The sequence below is a fragment of the Primulina tabacum genome, chromosome 4 (assembly GCF_025594145.1).
Source record: "Primulina tabacum isolate GXHZ01 chromosome 4, ASM2559414v2, whole genome shotgun sequence".
Lineage (NCBI taxonomy): Eukaryota > Viridiplantae > Streptophyta > Magnoliopsida > Lamiales > Gesneriaceae > Primulina > Primulina tabacum.
In genome coordinates this window covers 48,475,390-48,490,742 of record NC_134553.1, presented here as the reverse complement: position 1 = coordinate 48,490,742, position 15,353 = coordinate 48,475,390, and the positions used below count along the sequence as shown (strand labels likewise).

Genomic DNA, 15,353 nt, shown 5'->3' with positions numbered 1-15,353 from the left:
ATAATTTATTTATTATTTCCTAGCTAAAAAATATAATAATACTATATCTTTTTTTTGATTGATTAGCAATAATATGCAAAGAAATAAAATTCGGAAATAAAAAAATTGATATTAACAAATTACTCGTCTATATATCACTTTTTATAAATGAGTTTCGAAAGATCATTTGGTCTTCCTCGATATCCTTCTATAAAGATAACAATAATTTCTATGACACCCTTTAATGTCAAACATAAGACGTTTATTCCATTGCAAAATTTGTTTGAGACGGTTTCACGGGTCGTATTTTATGAGACGGATCTCGTATTTAGGTCATCCATTAAAAAGTATTATTTTTTATGCTAAGAGTTATACTTTTTATTGAGATTCGTGAGATCGTCTCACAAGAGACCTACTCTTACTGCGTATATTCGCTATGTTAATCATACATATGGATTTACTATTCATATTTTATATCTTCCGTCATCCTACCATTGGAACTAAATTGTGTTTTGATTGACTAGCATTGTGTAACGAAATAGTTTAAATTTTTTTTAAAAAAATAATTATATTAACAAGTTAATATGTATATTTGAATTTTTTTTGGTAATTTAAGATTTAGTATTTCTCGTGCCTGAAAATCTTATCGAGATCCAATAAAAACTAGTTTGGAAACCAAAGTTAAATCCACACAAGCCCAATACCAGAAAATCCAAATATCCAATAGAAAGACGGTTAAATCGCGCTTCAAACTTTGTACTGAAGTCGCAACTTTCTTTTTGGGGACATTCCAAGGGACAAGGATTTAACACACAGCATCAGCAGACAATTCGACCTTTTTGAGGTATATATGCCCGCACACGCGCACAGTATATGCACCAAAAAATTTGACTGATACGTTGGTCACGGCTAAATCCACGATTATGACAGAGAGACAACTAAAATTTGTTAACATAGAAGAATTCTTTCGAATATAAGATTTTATGTGACTTAAAAATAGAGTATATATTGACGTCAACGAAAATTCTTGTTTTCAATAATGGTGAAAGATCATACAACAACGAATATAAACATAACCTTAACTTGCATCTTATTTGATGAAAGGTACTTTTACCAATGACAAAAACTTGTGTGAGACGGTCTCACGGGTCGTATATTATGAGACAGATCTCTTATGTGGGTCATCCATGAAAAAATATTACTTTTTATGCTAAGAGTATTATTTTCTATTGTGAATATCGGTAGAATTGACTCATCTCACAGATAAACATTCGTGAGACCGTCTTTACCAATATAATTATGACTTTCCTTTTCTCTTCAATTATAAGTATATATTAAACAAACATAAAAATATGATTTCATTATACACACGGATATACATATATATGTACGTATTATTATTATTGTCGTATGATCTAATATTAACATTTTACCAAAATGTTTGTTTTTTATTAAATTTGCAAGCAATCAATCCTATAAGATCTTATATCAAAGCTAAGTTCAGTGTTCTATTCCCATGACTCGAGCTAGTGCAATTATCCGAAAAACGTTATTTGAAATCTTGATGAAAAGTCATCGAAAACATACCGTCTTGGGTGTTTTTAAAACAATGAAATTATATGATTATCACGAGTTACAGATTTTGGTTAAAAAAGCTCCATCTTAGGATTAACACCGATATTTCTTGCAAATTTGACTAAAAGGAATAACAAAAAAAAAAAAAGGTGTCAGCTAGAAATGTAAACGAGCCAGCTGGAAAAATATTTTGATTCGTATTCGAACTTATCAAATTCGAGCCGAACTCAGACATGTTCGAACTTTTTTCGATCCAAAATCGAGCGCACGGTATTTTTCATGGTGGTGCTCATTCTCATCTTGTTCAGGTCCATTAGCATGCTTAGTGTCCACTATTGAAAGGAGTCATGCATAGCCATATGTGACCGACCGGTACGAATATTTTAGCGAATATCTTTGCATGCGATAAATATTTAAAAACAAGGTTAAAAAAATTTATTCTCGATAATGTAAAGTGTAAGCCTGTAATCTTGTTCCACTTAAATGTTTATATTTGATTCGAAGAATCTAATTATATTTTTTTATGCATCACGAGTTTCTATCTTTATAATAACCAAAGCTCTCTCTCCAAACAAATTTGAAAGCGATTCATTCATATAGTAATAGGGGAAAAAAGTGTTATCCTATAATATGTACCCAAGTCTGTAAATAATGATAACACAGTAACTTACATCTTTTAAATCGTACAACATCTGAAACATAATTATTGAATTATACAGTGTTCCGGATAATCTTTAAAAAAATTTTCGGTGTTCTCAAAGAATCATAACCCAAAAACATAAACATGTAATCTTTATATGATGAACTACATTATTTTATTTTATTTATTTTTACTGAATTGGAGACATTCTGAATTCTTAACTTGAAATAGCAAAGAAAAAAAAAACTTGAAATAGCAAAGAATAAGCAATTGGAAACGAAATTGAGTGTAGTGGGATGGAGATAAGGGGTAAAGTGGAACTTTAGAGGGTCCACAGAACCAAACCCACACATAATTTCTCAAGCATTTTGTGCTTGTCCACAATACAATTCAAAATGTTCCAGCGGAAAATAAGCCACGCCATAGTGAAAATTGGACCACATTTAGTCCGATCCACGTAAGGGACTTACTTCTCCCTTTTTCTTAGATTCGGTTGTATGTACAAAATATGCTTGCCACTCATTCAAAGTCTCAAATACAGGACAACCCTTGTTCTCTGTCATGTCTTGTCTTATGCATAGTTTTTAGGATCGAGAGTTCGCTGCTTTAGCCGGAAGATGCCGACTTGCGGAAGGACTCGAGATGGGTTGTTGGACGATGAAATGAGAGGGCCGGGCAGATATAATATATTCTAAGTTGTATCAATTCTTTATATATATGTCAGAAATAAGCACAGATTATTTCGAAATGTTTTTTTTTAGAATTTTTTAAAAAATAATACGTCGCGGTTAATCGAGAATGCATTTGAAAATCAATTTATTAAAATAGATCATAATTTTAGCATCTTAATTAGCAGTGGTGATCAGTGTCTTTTTTTGAATGTAGAATATAAATTTCCAAATATGTGTAATGCCATAATCTTACAATAGAATCCATAAAGAAATATTCATATTTCATACAACCAGTTCTGTTTGTTGGCATACTAAATGACCATTCTACCCTCTTTTGCTCCACCATAATGCTAAGTTAGGCTTCTTCTACTCCAGTTGTTTCTCCCTCACAAGCATTTCTTGATCCTGATATTGGAGCCGTTCGATCTATGGTCTCTGCTTTGCAAAGCACGTACATTTTGCGCGATTATCCGAGAGTGCCTGTGAAGTTCATAGATCAGGGAAAAAAACGAATGAGATAACGGTGAAAACACATGGATTTTGTCACACACAAAAATGAAGTGCTTGAATTTGAAGTCATTCTAGATGTCTGTCTACCTTTACTTGTGTCTGAAGATCCTTAATGTAATCAACAGCTAAATCCAACATATCTGATGTATTCGTTTGCTGCACGAATCGATCGAAACGTGAAGAAACATCTGTTTTGAATATTAGCAAATGTTGTGGGAAAAGTTTGGTATACCTTTTCCATGTTGGGAACAAGTTCTTGCAATTTCCTCATGCGCTCACTGATCTTGGTTCTTCTGACCTGAAATAATTTAATCAACCTTTATGAAAAACTAAAAAGTTTTCACGCTTCGAAACTCCATTTTTATCTAAGAAATCGTTACTCTTTCAGCAATGCTTCGAGGGTGGGTGGCACAGCCCCTTTTTGCTCTGGTTCTACATGGTACCGAATCTTGCAACAGCTTCTCCATCGCGGATAATTCGGCGGAACTTCTCGGTAAACTTAGGTGATGAGATAACAAAGACGTGGGGTGGTTTCCGATTTCGGTGTTCTGCTCATTACAGCTCATGATTTAAACATCATAAGACTGAAATAATCTGAAAAAGAAGAAGGATCACTATGCAAGAACCTGGTCATCTGAGGTATTGACGCTCTTGTTTGAATTGAGGAAATTATCGGACATAATCTCTGAGTCCTCCCATGAGTTAACAGAGAAACGTCCTTGGATATATTCGTTATAATCAGCATGATCATCGTCAAAATGGGTGTCGCCTGGACCGTTATCTCCGAGGTCTTTGCTCGAAATTTCAGATATTGGAGTCATGATTCCTGGAGAAAAAAAAGGATGCATTGAAGAGAAAAGTGGTAATGTTTCTGCATTAGGCCCAAGATTCCCCATTCCTCTCGTTGTGAGGAATTCTGTGAATCGTTAGAACTCGTTTGGAATCGAGTTTACTCCGTATCGAAAACTCAATTTATACATGCTTCTGTTTATCAGATTGAAACTACAAAATCTGATTGACATTAGCAGAAGGGAGATTTTTCCTGTTTGATACTTGAGAAAAATGACAAATAACGGGTTGGAGTGTATATTTTTTAAATAAACTTCACTTGAGAAACCTGTCATATAATTTACATGACAGGTTAAAAGGTGAAACGAAATACATTACCATTTTCGATATTTATGCTAGCAAATAGTCCAGCTGGTGAACTGCTATGTCGGATGAGATTTGAGCTGCCGTCGAAGCGACCGCTGATGCGGCCACCGTCTTCCATCTTGATCTGCGCGACTCGGTTAGAGCTAATGGAACCTAGTAAACTGTTACACGAATTGTTCATGACAGAGTTTTCAGCTTCGGAGCTATGATTATGATACATCATCTGAGAAACTGATGAATAATCATGGCTCTTCTGCCTCTGCAACTGATTGGATTCTGTCTCTTTCCTAGGTGGCAGAAACGGAGAGTTCGACTGAGATTGCGGCTGTATCTGTAACTGCTGTTCTCGAATATTGTCCGAAGAATTCATGAATCTGGAGAAGATTCTGTGTGTCTCAGGACTAGAAGCCCGGAGGTTGAACATCTGCTCAAAATCCTCAGTTTCCGATCTGCCATGGTTGGAAGAATCGTTTCTGCTCAAAAGGGTGGCAAAATATGAACTCGGAGCCGATCGATACCGGGCTAATCCAGAGCCCGTTTGCTGCTGCGCCTGCATCATATTTCGCTGGAACTGCTGTTGTTCTTGCAGTCGCTGATGATTATTCATCGAATCAAAGTTTCAAGAATCGGCGCAAAACAGAATAATTCGAGGACAAACTCAAAGAGCGGGAATCAGGATTCTGAGTCCTTCAGATCTCACATGCATTGAGATATTCTATATAAACACAAAACCCAGCCCAATATTCCAAGAATCTATCTATGCCGCCCTTGAAAAAACAAGGTGTTGGAGACGAAATGATTGAAACTAAGATGATAAGATAAGATCACCATCCACAAAAGAAAAGGGAATATATATAAACAAATCAATTCAGACAGCAAAAGCCAGGGTTCTTTTAAATAATATAATGATGATCCATGAAGCACAGTAGGACTTTTATATGCAATAACTCAATTCTTTGTCCGAAATATTGAGTTGCAAAGTGGAGGAGAAGAAGTGGAGATATATGGTTGCTGTCGCAGACTGGTAATTAATGGGTTTCTTTGTGAGAGAGAAATAGAGAGATCAAAATGGGAACTCAAGAATCCAGCAGAGATCACGGTTTTCCTTTCATTTCATTTTATTTTTATTTTTATTTTTATTTTTATTTTTTCCATTAATGAAGCTTTGAAATTTCTTACACAACGGTCACGTTAGACCTTTCTCTTTGTATTTCAGCTTGACATAGACCAATTTTGGGTGACTCGGGTCTAGATAGTAAGACTTTATCGTGCACGGGTAAAATTATATTATACCAACATATATTTATCTCCTCAGATCCAGTAAACTATAAATTAAGTAGCTTAACTTAAAACTAGGTATGCTTATCAGTTCCGGATTCACCGATGCTGGAACCGATTCCAAACCGGTTACTCGGGAAAAATTTCTTTTGCGATATGCATGTAGTAAATTTACATTGATATGGTACACAGATTATTGCTCGAAATTGTTACAGAACATCTGTGTATATTATTTTATTAAGTTTGAGATACTTAGAATAATTAACTTTGGTGTCATGGTCTGTTTTAATAATTATATTATATATGTTAATAAAATATTAAAATTTTAATGTTAATTATATGTAGTTCAGCGGATAGAGTCATTGTTTCTTGGTGTTTAGATTTTAGGTTCAATTCTTACCAAGGTTAATTTTTTATTCTTTTACTTTTTCAATTTATTTTTAAATTTTTATATGAAAATTACAGCTTAATCGCTCACTATTTTTTATAATTATATTTTGATCCTCATTTAAATATAAATCAAATGAATTATAAAAAATATTATACAAACACGCAACGCGTGCGTCCCTGCACTAGTTCTGATAAAACTATGGTAAATAAGACCATGTTTTTGGAGATCGGTACGATATCCCAAAAACAGCAAGTTTTCGACTCTTGTCCTAAACAAAAACCTCTTTTTGCACATATTACCTTACAATTTACTTATATTTGTAACCCTTTTCTCTCGCTTTAGCTTTGAAAAATTTTACAGGGGAAAAAAAGACCAATCATTCTCTAATATATTTGCTAGCGTCCTCACGCCATCTTTGCTCAAAATTGTATCTACTGCCCATTTACAACTAGACTCAAAATCGCCGGCTCTGACAACAGCCAATAAAGTATCAAATTTAAGATAAGATTTAAAGTTCGAAATCCGATTACAACAAACTTCGATTCAAATCCGATAATAATTATTAATTAAATAAAGAGTAGGTCTCTTGTGAGACGATCTCACGATTTTTTATCTGTGAGACGAGTCAACTCTACCGATATTCACAATAAAAAGTAATATTATTTGCATACAAAAATAATATTTTCTCATGGATGACCCAAATAAAAGATCTGTCTCACAAAATACGATCCGTGAGACCATCTCACACAATTTTTTTGCATTAAATAAAATGGTCACTTGCTCCATGCCCATGTTCAAAAGGGATGATTACTTACGTTTTAGCTGATTGGGTGTCTGAGTAGAAGAAAGTATTTATTTTCAATTTCTTTATCCCAAGTGATGTAAAGCAGCAAATTTTTTTATTTTTTTTTAACAATCTTATCTTCATGGTATGCTTAAAAATAATCTCACGACAGAAATTTATTATTATAATTCGATTTATATTCGTTATAATGGATTTTGAAATAAAAAATAATGTGATTTTAAAAAAAAACTCATAAAAATCCATGTAGTAAATAAAGGAATGGATTTTTTTAATTACTTTTCCATCTAAACTTCAAAAATTATATCTATTAGATTTAATTTTTGTATTTGAGTTGGTTGACCAGCTTCTTCTAAACATAATAATATCAACAATAATAATTACAATTGATATTTTGGTCTGAAAAAATTGATACAACCAAACTGCCCAGCAGTTTTATTATAAGAGTGATAGGGGTGACCTGCCTATATACTTAATTGTTTAATCATAATTAAGTCAATCAGATTATTTATTTTATTTACTCCTAAACCAATAAAAAAATCCCTCAACGAGAACATCTTATAGTTCAATTTTGTGAGATATATCTTTTATTCGACCGAACTCATGAAAAAAATATTATTTTTTATGAAAAAAAAATATTACTTTCGCTCAAATTATGAATCGAATTGAGCCGTATTACAGATGTAAATCTGCAACGAGACCATCTTACAAAATATTTACTCAAACAATTAATGTTTGGATCTCATTGGCCCCATCAAATCCACAAAATTTAATAAAATAAGATCAATTTCTTTTATTACCGGAGTTTCACAACGGACATCGTATTTTGTCAAGATAGAAAATAAAAATCGCAAAAAACATTGTATTTTTTTTTTTTCAAATTATTGATAAAATATTGCAATTGTAACTTGTGCAAATCTCCTGTAAGCGCCATTGGGTCGATGGATATATAATTCGTAGTTAGGTAAGAGATAGGTGTTGGGAAGAAATTAAATACGACTTTGCATTCCGTGGTTGGTATCTTCGTTGGGGAAGATTACAATAATATCCAATAATATAATAATATGTTTTATTAAGTTTCAAATTAAAGTAATGTTTCTATTTTTTATATGTAAATACTGACAAAAGAAATTTTCTGATAAAATTTAATTATTTAACCTTTTTTTAAAAAAAATACCGGTTCCGGTCTCTTTAACGTGGTTGGAAACCTCTGAAATTATTTCGATATTGAATTATCTGCCCGACAACAACATTTGAACGATCATTTAAGGACTCCAATTCTGACCGGTAATAAATGTCAGGGCTTTGCAGTATTTGATTGATCACAATTCTATATACTCTAACAACAATAAAATTTGTTGAAATATTTTCTCTCTTAAATAAAAATCCTCTAAAATGTTAGATGGAACGCTGTGTTGGTAAACTTACTTGCTTATTGTGATATATATATTTTTTTACATGTTAGTCTATACTAAAATACTCATTAAATAAATATAAAATAAAAAATTTTGTTTTTTTTTTAATATGTGTAAAAAAAAACAAATAAATCCACGTAATTGTGAGGTGAATTACATGTTTGCATTATTTCACTTTTAGCTCTCTTTCAAATGATAAATTTGATCACGAGAGTATGATTAGCATTTAGAAGAAAAGCTGAAAATAACATTTTATTTTGTCGGTTACGTACAAATATATGTATGTATATATAGAATTTTCTATGGACACAAAAATTAAATAAAAAAATAAAGTCAAAATATAATAATTGAACTGGACCTCACATGTATTAAGTTGATAAGACAACCAGCATGGTCCCCGTTTATGTTTCTTAAACTACATGTTTCTGTTAGTCTAAAATTTGTACGAAACCATCTCACGAATCGTATTTCATGAGATGGATCTCTTATTTGGGTCATTCATGAAAAAGTATTACTTTTTATTCTAAGATTATTACTTTTTATTGTAAATATCGGTAGGGTTGACTCATCTCAAAAACATAAAGACAAGAGACATTTAAAAGTATTTTCATTTAATATAGAAGTATATTTGATATGATAAATGTCTACCGATTAAGAGACATTAGTGCGAATCTTGGAATAAGAGATAAAAAGTTCATATTCCTGAAAATTTGTTTAAGTTATCATATAACAGTAATATATTTCCTTTGATGATAATTGGTCAAACCTAGAAAATGTATTTCAAGACGACCGAGTAATGTTCATATTTACGATAAAAAGTCATATTTTTTTTATAGGTGACCCAAATAAAAAATATGTATTGTAAAATTGACACATGAAACTGTCTCACATACATGTTTGTGTTTCTTTTAATACATGAGGTAGGGTGGAGGGTTTTACGCAATGTCGAGGGTTTAAATCACGTTCCGATTTCGTTTGACTGACGATAAAATGGTAATTGTATTGGCAACATATTTTAAGAAGAACAATGAGTTGTGATTATTAAAGCTGACTATCTCCATCAATGGTAGTTAAACTTCATGTAAATACTGTTCGGTCTCATACACGTAAATTAAGCTATTCAGTATCGTAAATTGGTAAGACTACTCAGTATTTTAGCGTTTTTAAATCATGTGCTTGCCCCTCATACTCAATTTTCACACCGGTTCGACTCGGAAAGTTTATATAAAGTTACTCGACTAATTACTTCAAGTCAAGAATAACTTCATCGTTTGTTAATAATTACTTCAAGTCAAGAATAACTTCATCGTTTGTTAACCCAAACTTTTAAAAGAAATTTCAAACAGATAATAACAAAACTGATTTTTCTAAAATCAAAACAAGAGATGACTTACATATATGATGTATACATGGCATGTTGACCTACACTAACCAAGAAAATGGAGCTCACCCGGAAGAAACGGCAGGTAATCCCTTCCTTTTCAAATGGGAAAATCTTGAAATTTTATGTATAATTTTTTTTTCAAAAATTCTAATATCACCCACCCGAAGTGATGAGTTGTATCCTAATCCAATACTTCCTGCATAAATGTTGGGGCACTCTCTTGTAAACCCTATTTCTTGATGGGCTATTTTCATCACAATTGGATAATTATTATTTTTTATGAATAATTATTATTTTTTATGTCAAAAGTATTGATTTTCATGATAGGTATAGATCGCAGAGACATATATTATAGATACTGATCGTGAGACCGTCTCACAAGATACCAACTCTAATATATAACTAGCTTCCATGTGCACCCTTGTACAATTGATTTTTAATTTAATTTTTTGTTTATTTTCATCAGTTTTTTTAATTAGTATGTGGAACATCGGTAAATTTATAATTGGAGCTAAACCAATCACCTTGTAGCGATATGAATTAGATAGTGATGTACTTGAAATAAAGAAAAGATTAAATAAGTGACATTAAGCATGTAGTACTTATTTGAAGGCAATTATTGAAATAGAAGATTTAACATATTCCTGCAGAAAATAAGAAAAAAGTTGTGAATCACTGATTACTTTACAAAAAATAAACATCGAGACTGAAAAGGATGAAATATAGATAAATAACCAATAACAGAAAGGCAAAAAATTAATAGAAATAAAGATTTGGAAGAAAAAATAATTTGAAATTATGTGTTCATAACCATGTCTCAGAAAAAAATTGAAATACTACATTTTCCAAGTTTTTCCATACCAAAAATGGCTCAACACCTCCTCTCACACAGTCACCCACCCGCTTGAGTCAGCGGAGCTCGTGCAGGATCTCGAATGTCTAGTGATCAGAACCATGATGCATGCTTATAATAAAGACTTGAACATCGAACAGTTTGCGTAAACAAAAGAATCGAATTTTATTACATCAAATGTTCAAACCATTGTAGCTCCTTGGATCCCTGATTCTCTGTTATCTGACAGAGTATCAACGGCATGATCAATCTTTTTAACCAAGAAACAATTACAAAACAAAAAAGTCAAACAAATTCTTGCCACACTCGAGAGTAAGGTAAAATATATGCTGACATGAGAATCTCTTGATTTCTCATTTCTCAATAGTCATCTTTTCACACCCTAAAACTCGTGTAAAATTAAATGTCAGATGATCATCCAAGGAACAAACAAATAGTGAGTCCTGTAGGGATAATGAACCTGTCAAAGCTGTTGTGATTTGCGAAGGTGCTCCAACAATGACATGGCCTTCCTTTTAGCCCTTTCTGTGCCATTTTTGGCAAGCTCCGTGAGTGGTATTACAGCGCCAAGTCTGCTTAAACAACCGAGATTTTCATTGTCCCTTTTGCACAAGGAAAGTAAAATGGCAGCTGCATTTTCCTTATTACGAGGTAAACCTGTCCGTAAAAGATCAATTAAGATGGGTATGGTGCTAGCTTTAACGATGGCCACTTTTGCCTCATGATGGTTGGCTAGGACTGAAAGAATTGTTAAAGATTCATCAACCATTAAATTGCTGGAATCTGTGAGCATTTTTAACAACGCAGTGATAATCCCAGCTCTTACAGCCCTTCCCTTGTTTCCTTGATAGATACACAGATTGAATAATGCCGTTGCAGCATCTTTCTTCCCTCTCGAGCTTCCATTCTGAAGCAAATCAACCAGAGCTTGTATTGCCCCCGATGCACCAATTATAATTTTGTTTTCATCAGCAAGCGACAAGCTGAAAAGGGTTGCTGCCGCATTCTCTTTTGCTTCCATACTCCCAGCTCTGAGAACTAGAACAATAGAAGGAATCGCATTGGCAAGCATGATGAGTCCTTTATTATTGTCAAATATGGAAAGATTCAGCACAGAAGTAACCGCATTTTCTTGAGTTTCACAATCCTCAGATGTCAACATACTAACAAGAATTGGAATTGCCCCGGCTTCTGCGAGCAAGATTCTGTTGTCCGTACTTCTTTTGGATAGCGATCGGATTTCAGCTACCGCAGCTCTACGTTCCTCTATCGATCTGCTAGAGAGCTTACGAACAAGTGCTTCGACTGCCGCAAAGTCACCAGCAACATCACGAAGAGATCCATCACTCTTTCTTATTTTACCATTTATTAGTCCTGTTGGCTGCTCTATATTATGTTTCAAGCACCACTGGGATATAAGACTTCTCAAAACGTAATTTGGAGTTAGAGTGTGATGCTGGAGCTTCTGCTGTGTTTTCGGGCACGTGGTGTTGCCACAATCAATCCATCTCTGTATGTAAGATCTCTCATAGGTCTGCAAAGACAAAACGTAACTAGATTAAAAGCATTACACATTAGAATTCTCACCCTATACCACGGTATGTCTTCTTGTTTTTCTTTCAGTTGCTCAGTAAGAAAGACCAACTGTGCTGATTGTGTCATAGAGGAATGTGAATCTCACCTGCCCGGTTGCAACAATTACTGGATCCCTCATAAGTTCGAGGGATATGGGGCAAAGGAAATCTTCAGGAATCACCTGCGAATCTGGTTTCTTGTTCTCCTCTATACTTTTGCAGGTTGACCTTTTGGCAGTCCTACTATCCGAATCCTTCAAGATATTAACCTCAGATGATGTCAATGAGATCCTCAAACTTTCTTTGTTGTAAACAACGTCGTCCAAATCGCGGCCTTCCAAGTTGCCTTCGACTTGATCTTCCGTGTTCAGGCCAACTTCATGATTTATAATGCCGATATTTTCAATATGTAGATTTCTGGTGAGCCTGTTACCTGACTGGAAAGGATCAATATCCTTGTCCAACGGATGAGACAAGGCTCTGCATAATAAGTTTGAGTTAAGAGGTCCACCGTATCTTTCTGTGGCTCGTCTCAACTGTGCCTTGACTAATTCAACCTGGCAAGCACATTATGTCAAATTAGTGAACAATTCAAATACCACGTAAATCTGCTCAAAAGTCAAAACCAACCTGTTCGTATACTTCTTCAGATATATCAAAAGCATCATACGGTAAGTTAGCCAGCCCTTTCTCTAACGTCCACGTCACACATTGAAATTGAAAGGAAGTTTTCTTCATTGCTCCATCCTTGAACCAAAGCATAATAAATTTCAGGACAAGCATTAACGTTTTATAAATACAAGAACCATCAGCTCACACTCGAAACTATGAGATATTAATCATTAATCAAACAAACGATTGTATAGCCAAAAAAGATGAGCATATACAAATGATAGTAATGGAAATGATTGATTGTCTTTTGATCTACTTATTGAGACACACCAGTTTATTTATTTATTTTTTAAAAAAAAGAGATAGATCAATGCATACTACATATACCCAAAAACCATATTATTTTTAAGTATGCACTTCAAACAATGTTTCATTTTAAAAAATAATAATCTCCCGAGCACAGAAACACCTCAAATCAAATAAGAAGAAACAAATACAATTTTATATTCAATTGGCTAATTTTTGCAAACAAATTATTTGTGGGAAATCAAAAGGTCCAGTACCCCCTCTAACTGCCACACTGTATGTTCTGATTAAACAGTCAACAGTTTCAAAAGTTCAGATCAGATCATAGAATGAGCCATTGTCAATGGGGTGGATCCATATCAAACCTTATCGTGACTTAATGCACTTTCGAAGCAAAACTCGCATCTTTAATATAAGTACACAAAATCTTGCAAAAATTTCACTCCATATAGCAATTAATCAACGAACTTCCATCACATAGCCAACCAATATATGTGGTAAAAGCCAACAAGAAAAAAAATCAGCAAATTCAAATCAATCAAACTCGCGAAACATGAAAAAATCCACATCGATTCATCGCATTAACTAAAGCAACAATAACCCTAAGAAGAAAGGGCCAAAATGTACACCATTAACTCGTAATAATTACCGAAGAAATCATGGAATTGTCGAAGTTGTTAGCAGCAGAAACGAGATTTCTCGCAGCCTGAAGGGCTACGGTTAGATCAGAGAAGCCCAATTCAGCATTTTCTTCAACTTTCTTGCTGGAATCCCCGATTTCTTCAAGAAAATGGGCCAACAGTGAGACTCTTCGAGCCAGGTCGGTGCAGTCTTTCTTAAAAAACCCGGAGAAACCAGCAGCTGAGATCCGAACGATGTCCCGCACTAGGCGGAGGGGCGTGGTTGTGGGTCCGCCATCTGCCGCCGCGGTGTCCCCGTCGGCCATTCTGAGAGGAGAAAATAGTGGTGGGGTGTTTGCTACAAGAAGACTGAAGCCAACGTCATGGTAAATTGTGGGCTTAAATGAGTTTCGGGTTAAGCATTAGTTGGCATCTTTTTTTTTTTTCTTTTTTGGAAATATATTTGAACATTATCAGTATATATATAAAAGCATGATTTTTGTCAAAAATAATAATTTTTCGTCAAAATATCATTTCTAAACAAAAGATATATCATGAATATTAGTTCAAATTTGAATTTAATTCATTTTTATATTTATTTAAATATAATTTATGTATTATATGTCTTTTATTATTATTTATTTAAAATATAAATTACATTAAGACTTTTGCATTGATTATATCAATCAATTTAATTTGTGATATGATTTGAAAAAAGTATTTCTCATTAGTTTTATTAAATTTGATTTAAAAATATTTATTTATCACATGTTAAAAATAATAATATATATAATTTCTAAGAAATTAAAGAATTAAATATGTATTTAGGTTGATGGTCGACATTAATATTTTAAACACGATAAGAACCATGTCATTGCCTTAAGGTAACACAATTAATCGACATACATTTATATTTAAGAAATTTTTTCAAAATTAGAGAAAAAATAGTTTCTTATTTTATTGTTTTATAATTATATTATTTTTTTACAATTTAAATATCTTTTATTTTTTATAATAATTAATTTTTAATAATATCATTCTGTGCATCGCACGGGTTAAATACTAGTATTAAATAATATGTGCAAAGTTGACATTGTTTATATATTTTTACTATTAATAATAATAATAATAATAAGAGAAAACCGATTTGATCATCGCTTCGATAATGAAAATATTGGTTATAACTTACAATTAAGTAATAAACCCGATATCTCGTCTCAAATTTGGACATTAATGTTACATAAAATATAAGTCTTAATCTATTATCCTTTTTTTCTGCAAATACATTGAAAGAAGTTGGGTCTCGGACTCAAAATCCCATCTCAAATTTAGCACATTTATGCATATGAATTACAAGTAATAGACTAATATCCCTTTTTTCAATACTTGCATACATATATATATATATATATATATATATATATATATATATATATATATATATATCTGTGTGTGATAAATCAAGTGGGTGATTTTGTTAAATTGGGTGAACGGTCGATTTTTGGTGTTTTTTCATTTTTTTTTAGTAGGTTTCTTGTGGGACGGTCTTACGAATTTTTATATGTGAGACGGGTCAATCCTACCGAAA

General features: G+C 32.9%; 2 protein-coding genes across 3 annotated transcripts; both read right to left on the bottom strand.

Annotated features, from left to right (window-relative positions):
* Nucleotides 1-3,052: 3,052 nt before the first annotated feature.
* Nucleotides 3,053-5,589, bottom strand: LOC142543629 (transcription factor bHLH130-like). The gene is made up of 6 exons (XM_075650997.1): nt 4,543-5,589; nt 4,002-4,201; nt 3,756-3,923; nt 3,608-3,673; nt 3,463-3,531; nt 3,053-3,345 (listed from the first exon to the last, which is right to left on the bottom strand). Exons 1-6 carry the CDS (start codon nt 5,135-5,137, stop codon nt 3,292-3,294), a joined length of 1,152 nt encoding a protein of 383 aa, XP_075507112.1. The 5' UTR covers nt 5,138-5,589; the 3' UTR covers nt 3,053-3,291.
* A 5,210-nt stretch (nt 5,590-10,799) lies between these two features.
* Nucleotides 10,800-14,171, bottom strand: LOC142543628 (U-box domain-containing protein 11-like). Of its 2 annotated transcripts, XM_075650995.1 has the most exons (5): nt 13,795-14,171; nt 12,858-12,974; nt 12,335-12,784; nt 11,114-12,187; nt 10,800-10,875 (listed from the first exon to the last, which is right to left on the bottom strand). In XM_075650995.1, exons 1-4 carry the CDS (start codon nt 14,089-14,091, stop codon nt 11,117-11,119), a joined length of 1,935 nt encoding a protein of 644 aa, XP_075507110.1. In that variant the 5' UTR covers nt 14,092-14,171; the 3' UTR covers nt 10,800-10,875; nt 11,114-11,116. The 2 variants fall into 2 exon arrangements, with proteins under 2 accessions (XP_075507110.1, XP_075507109.1); XM_075650994.1 differs by having other exon boundaries at nt 10,800-12,187.
* Nucleotides 14,172-15,353: the final 1,182 nt, after the last annotated feature.